The sequence below is a fragment of the Varanus komodoensis genome, unplaced genomic scaffold (genome assembly GCF_004798865.1).
Source record: "Varanus komodoensis strain SLA01 unplaced genomic scaffold, ASM479886v1 scaffold16, whole genome shotgun sequence".
Lineage (NCBI taxonomy): Eukaryota > Metazoa > Chordata > Lepidosauria > Squamata > Varanidae > Varanus > Varanus komodoensis.
This window is the reverse complement of record NW_025335468.1, coordinates 3,292,564-3,308,217: the sequence shown is the minus strand read 5'-3', so window position 1 is coordinate 3,308,217 and position 15,654 is coordinate 3,292,564. Positions and strand designations below refer to the sequence as shown.

At 42.8% G+C, this 15,654-nt stretch overlaps 1 protein-coding gene across 1 annotated transcript in view; it reads right to left on the bottom strand.

Annotated features, from left to right (window-relative positions):
- LOC123021357 (sodium/hydrogen exchanger 10-like) overlaps positions 1-15,654 on the bottom strand; it is an 85,765-nt gene that overhangs the window by 57,569 nt on the left and 12,542 nt on the right. Inside the window, 5 exon segments of the mRNA XM_044426069.1 lie at positions 1,396-1,477; positions 3,512-3,689; positions 4,437-4,580; positions 4,966-5,065; positions 5,187-5,348. Of these exon segments, the coding sequence (XP_044282004.1) occupies positions 1,396-1,477; positions 3,512-3,689; positions 4,437-4,580; positions 4,966-5,065; positions 5,187-5,348 (666 nt within the window).

Here is a 15,654-nt window from a genome sequence, read left to right as displayed (position 1 = left end):
TACCTGAACAAGCGCTTACGTCCGTATATGCCCGACCGCCCTTTGAGATCTGCGGGAGAGTCCCTTCTCCGGGAACCCTCCATGAAGGAAATTAGGAGAGTAAGTACTCGGAGGAGGGCTTTCTCTGCGGTGGCGCCCAACCTATGGAATTCACTCTCCAAAGAGGTCCGCCTGGCACCGTCATTACTGGTTTTTCGGCGCCAGGTAAAGAACTTTTTATTTAAACATCATTTTAATTGTTAAAATATATGATCTGGCCAGGGCAACTTCTTCTTCCTTCTCTTTTCTCCTCCTATATTATTCATTTACTTATTTTATACTGATAATTTTAATTTTATATTATTATGTTTGTAACTCAATGTATTTTTTTGTATTTTTGTATTTAATGGTAATTTATTATGTTCTATTGTATTTCAATGTATTTTATTGTGTTGTAAGCCGCCCCGAGGCTTCGGTAAGGGGCGGCATAGAAATATTACCATAATAATAATAACAACAACAACAACAACTGTACGTGTTGTGCAGCGCTGGACATTGCTTAGGCCTCTGTGCAGGTCAGCCACTGGACCTCCTTTCAGCTTTGATCTAGTTGCTTTGTTATAACAGTGTTATTTCTACAAGTACTTTTTTCTTCCCCAGTAGCTTGTTGAGTGCCACCTGGGAATCTCATATTCTAGCATTATCTCTTGTTTCTTTGGATTGCTTCATCCCAGGAGTTTCAATGTAAGAAATATTCAGAAGTGATTAACTATTGGGTGACTTTAATGGGGTTGCTCTGTTACCTTTATGTAATATTCTAATTATTGATCATGGGGTATTGTAAACTTTATTGTTTTCTGTTTTGCTAATTATTTCTTAACAAAATTAGATTTAGGCAAAAATAATGTGCATATTTATCTGGAGGTAAGTCCTATTGAGCTCATGGGGCCTACTTTTGAGATTCAATCTGTCAAACAGATTGCTAATAATAGGGTTTTATATTTAATTGTGACATTTTGTTGAAAAAGGATTGATTTTAATTTAATCAATTTTTTAAATGCTCTTTCCATCAGGAGGCCATAAGATTGCACCCTAAATGTTGGAGACTGGACACTGAACCAGGTATAAAAGAAAGGGAGAATAAACAATATGAATATGTGGTTTGTGACTATATATATATATATATATATATATATATATATATATATCTAAGGAAATGGGATAACAAAATGATATGTGGGGAACTGGCAACACTTTAATTACTGGAAAATTAATGTAATTATCCTATCAATATTAGCTATATTTTTCAATTGGTATCAATCATGTTCATGGTTCTTTGGTCTAATATGTAAAACTATGAATAAATCACACTCATTTTCAAAAGAAAAAAAAGAAGAGGTAGGTTAAAAGTATTACCTAGGGTCATTACCAGCTTTTTCACAGTGGTAGAATTAATTATCAAGGTTAACAAAGATGCTGTTCCAGAATGCAATAATATCTGAAACATAAAACACTTGAACAATTAATATTTTATCACCATTACACATAAAAGTAGTAATATAATATTATGTGTTCATATATGTCATTCTACTTTTCTATGGTGCCAACATAGAGAAGAAAACCTAGTATGACATAGTGCATCATCTCAAGTGATGAAACCTGGATTGCTTTTTCTTTTTCACATGAAAATCTTAGGGCAGTATCCAATATTGCTGCTACACCTCTGATGTTTCTGTTGAGACTACAGGACTGACCAGCTGAGCAACAGTGCAGCTAGTGCTTTCTAAAGCGACCCTGGAAGGGACCCAAAATAACAGTTTTCTGAACAAGTCAGCTGAACTCCATTCTGATTTTTGCTGATGTATCCCTTTTTGGAAACCACCATTTCAGCTTGTTCCAGTTACCTTAGGAACCACCAAGCTTCCTGTTGCACTAGCCGTGGATCTTTGCAGGCAGTGTTTGCTGTTTCCTTACACCCTGAACTGGAAAGAGAAGATTCCAAAACTAGACAAATATATGTGAATGCTACATTTCAAGAGAATATCGTTAAATTGGTGTATCTCATTCATTGTGTGGCCAAACATTTTAAAATTGGCCATCTTATGATTTGCACTGTGGACACTTTCTGGACATTATTTCATGAAGCTGAAACACACAGTTATGATTTTGTTATGATTAAAATCTTCAAGCATTAGCATCTTACTGAAACAACTGTGACAGAGAACTCAGAATGTTGCAACTTTGGAAATGTGTGCTGATATCTAATAAGGAAAAACCTTCCAGTTACAAGCAGAAACCGTCCTGCTAAATCTAACATCATCTTTCTTCTAATGGGTAGACTTTCCTCAAGCTACAAACAATGTATTTTATTAGCTTTAAAATTTATCACTGAGCAGGGAAAACAAGTATTTTATGTCTGTGCTCACATCTGATTAGCCAACAGATTTGGATTCAGGTCAAAAACCATTCAAGCAATTTTTTTTCCTTTAAATATCTTAAAATCTTATGACACTTCCTTAATTATGCCACTGAGGAATTTTGAAATAGCAGCAAATGGTATAGCAACAATAACATCTAAAACCTAATAAATTAACAGGTAATACCATTGCCACTTTTTCCACTCATCACTTCAGTCAAGAGGAGAACCAAGAACTGCAAACAGCATAGGGACAACATTGTATTGGGGGATGACTAGTTTTCTATCAGGCAACTATCAGGTAGAAAGTTTAAAGACCAACAGCTGAAGCAGTACCTTTTTCAAGCACAGATGCCTTGTTGTTTTTAAAAAGTAAAGTTTATTGTGTGTAATTCTCTCTTTCAATTTAGCCCACCCTAGAGGCCAGGCATCAGGCAAAAAGAAGGGAAACGTTTTAGGCAAAGAAACAAAATGTTGAAGTCTTTTCATTAATGTTCCATGCTTGACTAGTTGGTAGTTAGAAAGAAACTACCCTCCTATTTTTTAAAAATGTATTTACATGGGTAGAAATGGTTCTGCCTCATCAGTAATCCAAGGAACATTATCTGATGGGTGCTTAATACAAACTCCCATCTACATTACACAAGGCACAAAGGCACACACTGAAATGTAAACAGAAAGGAGACTATATTTTTCTTATCGACAAAATACTGGGGTTTGAATTCTTGAAAATGAGATTTTGCAACAGATCATAAACTACAGGTAAGAAAGTGTGCAACAATATTAAGCCATCATACAAGCTGATATAAGCAATAATATATAGTGTTATCATTGACTTTCAATATAGTTTGCAATATAAAATGAAATATTTTAAAGTCAAAAATAAACAAATATTTCAATTACATTATACAATATGCTCTGTGGGCCTTTACTAAGAATTAGTGATACACATACATTAATATATGCATGGATGTATGTGTGTGTGTATATATACGACTCATATGTAAATACCTAAAAGACAACATGGCATTAGAAGTATGTCTTTCTATTTAGAGTGTCAAGCATGTTTCAAGCACAAATGATCCCAATCTTTAAAACTTCTAAAAAATACTTTACCATAGTCTTAATGTGAACCTCAGCAGGAGTTACACTTTCTGTTTGGCTAATTCCAAGTGCCATGTTCAAAGTGAATGTGCCCCTCATTCCACTCCAAACAATAATAGCTCCCCAACGCCAATTAAATCCATAACCAAGACGACTCAGAAAAGGGCTCAATGCCAAAACAACTAAAGCCCTGAGTGAATAAAATGAAACAATAATTAACAAAAATAAATATGCAGTATGCTACAGAATAAAGTTTAGAAGGCACCCATATTAGACAACAGGTCCAGATTAATTAATTATATCTTCTCTAAGCATTTGTCATCCTATATTACATAAGATGTAGCTTCTCTAATAGCATTTATAATCCAAAATAAAGCTCTTTTTCATGACTTCTGATAGCATGTTCTCAGGAATGGAATTTGTACCCAGGGACAATCTTTACTGCTGTTAGCAATGATCCCAGCAACAAGAAGAAAGACAAGAAAATGAGAGAATGAACTATTCTTCCTTGCTCCTACACTTGCAGAAATAGAAGCAGCCAAATGTATCAATAGGAACAGTTTTTCTCCAGCCTGCATATTACAATCCAGATCAATAACTGTGGAAGTGGCTTGATTTGAAACATGGATATGCAACTAATCAAGATTAAGTATGAAGTCCTGTTCACACCCTTGCTAGCTACCTTGCAATTATTTGGGCGAGTACATGGGGTTCCTGAGGCCAAAAACATAAAAATACGTTGGGCTTGCCAAATTTTTGATAATTCTTTGGTAATGTAAGAATTCTAATAATACAATAATACAATTCTAACAGACTATGAATGTCCTTGTTCCCAAGTGAATGCATATAGGATTCCAATGTAACACTATTAACTATGCAAGCTTTGTAAATACTGCAACATTAATCGAAACCAAAAAAGCAGGAAAACAATTCTTACCTGACAAGATTCAACGAAAGGTAGACTGTTACAATATAAAAAAAAGCACGGGTATTTATATATGGAAATGTTTTTTGGGCTATAACAATTCCCATTATCAGATATATCATAATGTGAGCCAAAAATGTCAACATTGCCCAGAACCTGGTTAAGAAAAGAAAATTAAAGCACATATTAAGCCATGTCCGTAAAGAAAAGGTCTATAATTATATGCTACAGGCAATGACAGCTTAGCTAAAATACCAAAGCTTTCCCTCACCATCCCATCCCCCAGCAAAATAAATTTCTTGCAAAGGTTTCCTCTCTAAACATTTTTACCATATGAACAGTTTGATTAACAATATATTTGGACTGGAAATACATTTTTAAAACTTGGATTAGAAATGTGCAAAACTTAACAACTGAAACTCCTCAAGTTCAATGTTCTATATTATAAAGAACTGGAATTAGTCTTATCAAATTTTTAGAACTACTTCAATCCTATAGGTTCAAGCTGCTGCAAACAGAAAGTTAAAGGATAAACACTTACTTATAAAGAAATACATCCATTCCTGGGCTAAAACTTACAGAATCTAAAAGAAGACCCAGAATACAAAGAGCTATAACTCCAGACATCCCAAGCCATTCAGCTAAATGCAGAAAGAGAAACAAATTAAAATTAATTAAAATGGCCTTTTCATGATTATTTGTGCCTACTTTAAAAGTTAAACATTAAGCATTGCATTTGGTAGAACAATATGATTAACTTACCAACAAAGAAAATTATGTATGCCATTGAAAAGCTCAAAACTACTTCAATAACTCCATCATTGAAAATGTGTTGCAACCAGAATATAACCAAGCGTGAACTCAAAAATCCAAATACAGCACTTGCAAAGAATTTTAAAATCAATTTTACAAAAATTTCTTTAACTGTAAAAGAGAGAAAAACAGTTATTAGTAACAGGATTACAGTCACTATTGTAGAAGTAATTGTATTGATATATTTCTGTATATTCTTACCAAGTTGGGAGTTGAAGGTAAGGTGTAACAGTGGTTCCCCACTAAAGCCAGTTCCAGCCAGTGGTGCTAGGGGACTGCTGCTTGTGGAAGAGGGAATGTTCATCTTGGGAACAACAGAGAACCATACCAGGATTCCAGATGTCCAGATAACACATGGCTACTTTTGGTTCATTGTGTTATATCTAGTAAGTATACACTATACATTTTGATATATCATTTTATGGAGCATATTTTATTTTGATACTCATATATTGCAGTATTGTGCATTGTCATTTTCTATTTATTAAGATATTGTACACTACGGTAAGCAACACAGCATGCATGTTGTATATTTATGTGCATGTATGTACCAGCATGCTCTCAGATCATTTCTGGCACTCACCAACAGAGCTACCCTACCCCTTCCCTGTATGTCTGTCCATCTGTCTTTAACAGAAGAGTTTCCTCCTGGCAGCACGGACTGCTAAAACCTGCTTTCATCTACTTTTCCCATTTATGTCTCTGGGTGATATAAACTTGCTTAACAACTATGCCAACATGTTATGTGGTATACTGCAGCACAAAATAGCATCGTATTAGTATACTGATTAGTATACTAATTTAAACAATGTTTAGAGGGCCAAATTCCTCATTACAGAAGATCATGATCAGATCTCTAAAATCCAATCTCCTGACATCTTTATTTTTTGCTTTCTTTTTTCCTTAAAGAACTGGGGAGTAGGACTGGATCATGGTTGCAGTACTGGAGAATTTGATGCATACGCATTGTGCAATTCAAAGAATTGGGGAAAGGACTAGCCCCTAGCACTCTGACCACAATCCAATTTAGGAGTACTAAATGGCTACTGCTAAGTAAAGAAAAATGTATCTTGTCCAGTGAGGTGTATTTACTCACAGAGTCTAATCATTTGGGACAAGTGGTACCTAAAGCTACACCTGAAGTTAAGATGGTGCCTTCTTTTTGGAAAGACAGTCCACAGGTGACCAATTAGGTGAGTAGTATTTGCTAGCTTACAGAAACTATAACAAGATAATAACTGTAGGGGAAAACAAATATACTAGCTGTACATAGGCTGCATTCAAACATAAAAATCAACCATGCTGCATGGTATCCAAGCTTGGGGCCTGGGTTCAGACAGGCACATGGTTTCTGCACATGAGTGATTTCTACCCTCTTCCATCTTTACTCTGAAGGGTAACACATATGCCATCGGCCCATGCAGCCTATATCCCATGCATTAAAGGGTGCCACATATCCCAACTGAAAAACTGTTTCCAGCATGCACTGGTCCTGCCTACGTTACCTCTCTCTCCCTCACTGACCCACAAACTCTGCTGGCCATAATCTCAGCCAGCTGCTGATGACATTTTTGTTTGCTTGCTTTTCATTTTTGTTTGCTGTTGCACAGGAAGGCAACTAAAGTATCACTGATGCTCTCTAGAAACACTAGCATTCCCCACTGCTGCCTTGCTCTTTGCAAACCTGCAAACACAAACACACCTCTCTCCCCTTCCTGAATGCACATATGGTCATGCTTCCCATGTGCAGAATTTGCATATGCTGCCAGTGGCTGCCCCCTGCCCTGCAGCCAAGCACACAGTAAGCATCAGTGCAGGCACTCATGCCAGAGATGGAGAGCGCACATCCTGCCATGCAGACTTTTCCAAAGGAAAGTATGTGGGCATTTGCCTGGGAAATTTTTCCTGCTGGCTGTTTGAACACTGTTGTGCAGCTGGCAGGGAGGTAGGGAACAGCAGGGCTTGTTGACAGTCCCAAGGAAAGTCAGAAACAAGATAGGTGTGAAGTGGAGGGCGGGAGACAGAATGGAAGATAAAGACTTTCTAAAGCAAGTGCCCAGTTAGTGATGCCTGTGTACAGCCTGTGTGCTCCTCCTATATGTAGGCAACCTTCTCAAAAAGAAAGCAATTGTTGCATGAGTAGACCACACACTAAACAGCTTCCAGATACTACCCAAGCAACCTGCAGCAAGTGGACAGGAGTGACAGAAATTCCCAGCCCCACAGTCACTGCTGCTGGGAGCAGTGTGGCATGGCGACTCCAAAATTCTGAAGCTGCAGGTGGCCATCCAAAGAGAGCAAATGGAAAAGGGGGGGGGCACAGAGTGACCAATCAGAGCCCTTTTGCCTACAGGTCAGCAGCTGCTAGGAAGACCAGGACAGCAACAAGCTGCTTTTGCTCTTTGCACAGAACTCTATGGAAGAAACATGGACACCATGCAGAACCATGGTTTTTGCATTCAGACAAGAAAGCAAGCCATGGATAAGCTTGGAAACCATAGAACAGACTGTTGTTTCTCTGCTTGAAGAGAAACCAACCTTACCACACTTCACCACGGTTGTTGGGTTCAAACATAATAACAAGCCACACCATAGTATCAATGATGTAAAAATAAACATTTTCCATTTCCTAAGTTTATTCGTAAAAATGATGTATGTCAATTGCAAATACAGTATTAGGCAAACAAAGTTTCAAAATTATACTTAATGTCTATCAATTGCTCATCCTAGAATGTGTGTGTGTGGCGGGGGGAACAGAGAACTGGCTAGGGGCTCCTTGGGAAGGGAAGGGACTGTGCAAGTCCTCTTTCATGAGTGCACTGCCATGGCTGCCTTGATGTCCTGAAAAGGGGCACATACCAGCACAGGGTCCCAGACGGGTTGCAGTGGTAGCTGTAGGCAGCTCTTCAGCCCACTGCACATGAGGGACTACCATTTCCATTAAGGGGAGGAAGAGGAGGAGTCGCTCCTCAGCACACTCTTCCTCTGTGCAGTGGGTTCCACCTTCATGAACAATGAACAGGGGCAGCATGGAGCCGCACTCTCAGCACACTCACTGTAAGCTCACATGCCTACTCCTTCGCTCCTGTTCACTGTTCGCCAGCCACTGGGAGGTGGGGCCTCAGGGATGGTTGATCATTACAAGAGAGGATTTATTTGTAATACATCTACATCTCAAAGTGAAATTCAGCTACAAAATAAAGGTAACCCAACAATGCTAGTAGAACAATGCCCAAACCACTGAAATGGATGTGGCTGTCACCATATCACACACATTTCTTTAGGTTGCTAGAGTGTATTCATTATATTTATATCCCACCCAGAAACTGCCTGGCTCCATGAAGTGCCTGCTTTTGAGATAATCACCTCCACTTCCTTCAGTTCAACATCTTAACCTAGCTCATCCTCCACAATCCCACTGTAAGTTGTTTCACATTCTGATTTCAAATCATCTGGGATGAAGCCAGCAGTCCACGAGAACGATTGTGCAACAATGCCATCCTTGTCACTCCCAACAAGGAGTCGGTAAAAGCAGGTTGCTTACCTGTAACTGTTGTTCTTCGAGTGGCCATCTGTGCATTCACACATATGGGTGCTGCGCCTGCGCAGCGCCTAAGGCCAGAAAGATTAGAAAGCTAACGGTTTTTGGCGGGAAAACTCCGCTCCCCTCCCCCTCAGTACTATATATAGAGCGGAGTGTCCGTCATTTTCTCCAGTCTTTGAAAGACCGATCATTCGCCCCCTTTTGGGAGAGAAAATATTGCAATAAGTTCACTATATACCATGAGTATTAAGGCATGGTACCAAGAGACGAATCCACTCACCGACACCGAGCGGGGCTGGCGGGTGGGTTGTGTGAATGCACAGATGGCCACTCAAAGAACATCAGTTACAGGTAAGCAACCTGCTTTTCTTCGTCGTGGCCTCTATGCATCACACATATGGGTGACTAGCAAGCTTACCAGATTCAGAGGAGGGAGGTGTCGTCAATGAAGAATAGCTGAGAGGACTGCTCTGCCAAAAGAACAATCCTGTCTGGCACGCACGTCAAGGCAGTAATGCTTAACAAAGGTACACGGAGCAGCCCATGTTGCAGCTCTACAGATATCTTGAACTGGAATTCCTGCGGTGAAGGCAGATGATACCGCTACTGCTCGTGTGGAATGACCCCTCAGAGAAACAGGTAAGTCCATCTTTGCTAGTTGATATGCCAACACGATAGTTTGAACAATCCATTTCGAAAGTCTTTGTGACGTGACTGGAGAGCCCTTGTCTTGTTCAGAGTATTTCAGGAAGAGTCGATCAGAATGCTGAAACGACTCTGTAAGTGATCTGTAGAACACCAAGCAACGCCGAACATCAAAAGCATGCAAAGATCTTTCAATCGGGTTTGATGGTGATGGAAAGGAAGCAGGTAAAATGGTCTCCTGATTCATATGGAATGGACTGGCAACCTTCGGTAAAAATGTTGAATCCATGTGAAGAATGACTTTTTCTTTATGGAAATTCAAATACGGTGAATCTACTCGAAGAGCACAAAGTTCACTAGCTCTCCGAGCTGACATGACAGCTATGAGAAAGGCAGTTTTCCAAGATAGTAGTTGTAAGTCAATAGTCGCCAGCGATTCTAAGGGAGCTCTAGTAAGTGCCTGTAGTACAACTGAAAGGCTCCAAGTGGGCATGACAGGGCAAATTGAAGGATGAAGGTTCTGTAATCCTTTGATGAATCATCTAACCATTGGTTGCGAAAGAATGGATGAGCCCTGTATCGCACCACGGTAATGTGAAATCTCAGCCGCATAAACCTTTATGGATGAGGGTTTAAGTCCCAAACGATGCAACTCTAAAAGAAATTGTAATATGTTTTCTATAGAAGCCAGTCCAGGAACAAACGAGTGGGATTCAGCGAAAGATGAGAATCGACGCCACTTCGCCGCATAGGACCTTCGTGTTGACAGTCTTACAGCAGATTCAAGAATTCTTTGAATATCTGGATCGAGAATGGCTGATTCCGAAGCAAATTCCATTGGGTTCAAGGAAGTAAGCAACGGCTCGGTTTTGTAAGTGGGAATTCGAGATGCTCGAGATGTCGTCAGTTCCGAGTCAGTATCGAGGGTCAGCGGATTCACCAAGCTATGAGGTTCAGAGAATTTAAGTCCGGATGACGGACCGCTCCGTCTTGTTGAGTTATTAGATGTGGTATTGATGGAAGACGAAGATATGTGCCATCTGACAGCTGTAGAAGAGTGGAGAACCATGGATGGTGAGGCCACCATGGAGTTATCAAGATTCCTGTGGCATTGTCCTGGGCTATCTTCAAGACAACTCTCGTCAAGAGTGAAATCGGAGGAAAGGCATAAAAGTTCATGTTGTCCCACGGGATCACGAGAGCATCTCCTGCTGATCCCGGTCCAATGCCTGCCATGGAGCAAAACAGTTTGCATACCCTGTTCACATGGGTAGCAAACAAGTCCATGTCCGGATGTCCCCAACGACAGAAGAGCTGATTGCAAATGTGTCGGTCCAACTCCCGCTCGTGAGTTGTCAACATCTGCCTGCTCAGCTTATCGGCTTCTTCATTGTCGGTACCAGCTAGATGAACAGCCAGAAGAGTTATGCCCCTCGGGATGCACCAATCCCAAACCTTCATCGACAGCCAGGCCAGGGTGGCTGACTTTGTCCCACCCTGTTTGTTCACATAGAACACAGCGGCTATGCTGTCAGATGCAATCTGAACTACTTGTCGGAGAGTATTCTCAAATGATTGCAAAGCCTTGAAGATCGCTAACAGTTCGAGAAAATTGATGTGTCTGGTTGATTCCTGTCGGCCCCAAGTGCCCTGGGCGCAGAATCCTGCACATACTGCACCCCAACCGATCAACGATGCATCAGTGTAAAGGGTCATGGTCGGCTGAGGCGGCTGGAATGGAACACCTACATTCAAATTGTCCGGTATAGTCCACCATGTTAGGGAACATAGAACGGGCAGCGGAAGTCGGATTAGGTTGTTAGGCAAGTCCCTCTGCGGATGAAATGTTCTGTTGAAGAACAGTTGAAGAGGTTGAAGTCTGGCGTATGGAACGATAGCAACCGACGCGGCCATATGGCCCAGAAGTTTCTGAATGGAAAGAGCCGGTACCGTCCTGTCTCGTCAAATCCGATGACTACATGTGCAGAGATTGTCTTGAAGGGTTGGAGGAAGAAATGCCCTCATTAGGGTAGAATCGAGGCGAGCTCCAATGAAGTCGATCACCCGCATGGGGACAAGGGACGATTTTTCATGATTAATACATAGTCCAAGATCGTCCGGTAAAGCACAAGCTGTACGGACGGCTGAGAGAAGGTTATCCCTGGTCTGGGAAACTATAAGCCAGTCGTCTAGGCAAGGATATACTTGGATACCCTGAAGTCATAGATATGCACACACTGGAGCCAGGCATTTCGTGAATACTAGTGGAGCGGTGGCCAGCATCTTTTAAGTCCTGTGAGGCGAACCAATCCTCTCTCCTCAGCAACAGAAGGATATTGTGAAGAGTGGTCAACTGAAATTTCTTAGGTTCGATAAACCTATTAACATTTCACAAGTCCAGGATAGGACGGAGACCACCATCCCATTTAGGGACTGTAAAATATCTCAAATAGAATCCGTGGAGTCCCTCAGAACGAGAGAGTTGTTGAACTGCTCCTTTATGAAGTAGCTGACGAACTTTGTCTAGTAACACCAGCGAGCATGGCGTAAATTGAATCGGGCTCGACGGAGGAACGATGTTGAATTCTATTCTGTATCCGAGCTGGATGATGAATAAAACCCACCAATCAGATGTGATGGACTCCCAAATGAGTAGTCGGCTTTGTAGCTGGACCCCAAACAGGAGAGGGAAAGGTGGGAGTTGGAGAGACGGAGAGGTTTGCAGGGCCCGTCAGCACTGACACTTATCGGTGTCATAGCAGTGACGGCCCTGCGGGAAGCGCTGCTGCTTTCTGCGCTGTTGGCGCTGCTGGTACTGTTGCTGTGGTTGGAATTGCTGGTGGTACGATGGATGGGACCAGGACCACTTATGCCCTTGTTGCATCAGAATCTCCATACGACGGGCTGTCATCCGCGACTCGTGTATGGACTTGAGCTTGTGCTTCGTCCTGGCGCGGAAGAGTCCCGATCCATCAAATGGCACCTCCTCAATTCTATGCTCCATCTCCTCTGGGAAGTTGCAGCTCCTCAGCCAAGCATGCTGATGGAGGGAGATGGCACCAACTAGAGCCCTGGAGTCGGTGTCTACGTGATGCCGCACTGTTGAAAGTTTTTGTATAGCAACTTGCATTGCTTCCTTTATGAAGACTTTGGCCAAGTCTCCTTAATGGTTGGGCAGAGAAGAGGCGATGTTCTCGAGCTTCTGCATGATAAAGAACTGATATCGTGCAAGCGTCGCCTTGTAGTTCGATATGCGGAGGTCGAGTCCAAAGGTCGCACAGACTCAGCACACTAGCATATTGATCTTCCTGCCCTCCTTGTTGTGAGGAGCTGTGTGGCCCCTCGATTCCCTGCCCTGGGATGACTCGACCACTACCGAGTTCGGTTTTGGATGACGCTGGAGGAATGGGATGTCCTGCTCTCGAACCCGGTACATTGCCTCATAGCATCGAGATGTGGCCTGCGGCTGAGCCAGTAGATCCCAGGGCTGAACCATCACTTGGTGGAGCGTGGTTACAAGGGGTAGTACGATGGCTGCTGACTGCTCACCCCTGACAATGTCGTAGAACTTATCGGTGCTGGAATTGGGCCGATGTTGTGCCTCAATCTCCAGCGACCGAACAAGCCTAGACATAAGTTCCCTGAAAGTAATATGGGGCTCTTCTGGGGATCCTGGGCCCTGAGAAGTAATGGCCACATCAGGGGAGGTGGAGTCTGCCTCCGACTCATCCGAGTCGCCCTCGTAATAGTACTGCCCACTGGATGAGGAGTTCCCCAGTGAAGTGGGGTGTCTCCATTTCCCACGGCCAGACGTGGAGGGTGCCTCCCTCGGGACCGATGGCGATGGACGGTCCCGTGCTGATGGGTAGTAGCCAAAGGAATGGTATTCGTCCCAGCCCGTGTAGCCTCCATAACGGGGTTGGTCCCATCCTTCGACATGCCTGTCAGCGGAGCAGCTCTGGTACCATGGTGGTGAAAGAGGAGACTCCGCGGCTGGTCCAGATGGAGGCATCGGAGTCGGTGAGCGGACTCTTGGAGGGGAGTCACGGATTTCCCCGTCTGAGATGGACTCGCGCATCGGAGCCTCAGATCGTCGAGGGGACGCACTCTCAGCCCATAGGACCTGTCTAGGGGATCCCGGCGGAGTGACCTGCATGGCCGATTGCAGGGTTGGTCCCGATGGGGTCGGTACCGTAGCAGCCGCCAGTACCGAGGGCACAGACGAACCCAAACCATGTTGTTTAGTGTGGTCGGGCTTCTTCGCCTTGTGGGCCAGCTTGTCCGCCTTGTCCTTTTTCGCCTTCCTATGGCTGGAGGACTTATCAGAGCCGCTGTGCTTTCTCTTCTCCTGTTGCTTAGTAAGAGGAGAAGGAAGCTGTTGAGTCCCCATCGATGAAGTGCCCTCGTCCGAAGGGTGCGGTGGGGGCGTGGCAGAGGCCGAGGCAGGGCGCTGAGAAGGCGCGGCCAAAGCAGAGCCAGGCTTTGAGACCAACTGGTCTGACTGCATAAGGGCCTGGTCCCAGAGCAGTTTACGGAGATGATTCTCCCGGTTCTTTCTGGCCTGCTTGGTGAAGGCCAAGCAGTGGCCACACTTGTCTGTTCTATGCCCCTCGCCAAGGCAGAAGAGGCACAGATTGTGTGGCTCTGCCAGAGACATTTTAGACCCGCACTCGGTGCATTTCCAAAAGGCCGCTCGCTGTGCCATCAGAAAGAGAAAGAAGAAGAGAGTGAAGAGGGAAAAGATAGTATTTTTGGTGTTTTTTGTTTTTTTTGTTTTGAAAGGAGAACGCTAGAGAGAGAGATATCAAACAAGGGGGAAAGAACTTGGAACTAAGTAGAACAATTAACAAGTTTAACAAGAACAAAGAGATTGATATACGAGAGCAGAAAGGCACGAGGCACAGCGAACGGCGGTCACAAAAGACGGGAGAAAATGGGGGACACTCCACTCTATATATAGTACTGGGGGGGAGGGGAGTTCTCCCACCAAAAACCGTTAGCTTTCTAAACTTTCCGGCCTTAGGCTGTGTGTGATGCACAGAGGCCATGACAAAGAACTGGCCCAGTCACTCAGTGAGCTTTGTGAGGGGTCTAGAACTCAGATTTCTCAGATTCCAGTTCAACATTCTAACATTATACTACGCTAGCTCTCAAAATTAGAAAATTGTAACAATATTTATGTGTTTGTCCATGATTTTTAGTACATTTCTTTTCTTAAATTTAAATTATGTATGAAAAGTTTGGAATAACATCTTCCATCAAACCTATCCTGTATAGCCAAACTTGGCAGATAATGGGAATTGTACGCTAAGGATGTGTAAAGAATCAATTTTGGGGTTGGGTTGGCTCCAAAAACCTTAGTCCACTTTGTTGTGGTTATGAGTATGGCTAGGACAAACCCTTTCTGGGTTTTATCTTATGCTTAGTCTGGTCTTCCAAAGCCAGCCAAGCTGAGAGGAATTCTGAGAACTCTCACAGACACCTGGTTGTGCAACTGACAACCTTTTCCCATATCAGGTGCAACAGCTTCTATGGTTGCTGCAGGTGGCATTTTAGAGGGGTGCTGCCTGCACTGCAGTCATGCAGAGTTCCTTCACAGGCAAGCCCCTCACAACCAGTATTCCTCAGCATCAGCTGTAGCAAGCCAAATAGGGAGTATACTTCATACAGCAGAGGGGCACTACTTGCATAATGCATGGAGTTCAATTCCTGGCAAATGCCCTGCAAACATTGGATACTCAGTTCTCAGTCTGACCTGCAAGGAACTTGGACTGAGGACTGCTACAACATGGAGCAGAATCCAAAGAGCTGAACCCCAGGAATCCAATGAATTCCCACATCTGAACAGACTTCTCACACATCCCTAGCTGTGAGTCTAAGCTTCTGGCAAGCATATTCAGTGTTTGTACAGTGTTCACCAAGAATTGAGCCCCACTTTTGCTTGTTCAGCACGTAACACAACCACAATTCCACAGGTGTTGATATACTTCCTCTCAGCTTTGCTCACTTTCTATGACAGGACCAAGCATTAGAGGTAGCGCCAGAAGGATGAATTCTGTGGAGCTTCATTGCAACACTATTGCAGACTAAAACTTCTGGAGACCTTCAAGTTGCTCATCACTAACCAAAGCATCAGAACATTTTCCAATGCAAAGTTAAAATTTTCCTGAATGAGCAACCTTTGGCAAGTGAACCTAAATGTATAAGAAAATGTTTCAATACAACTGA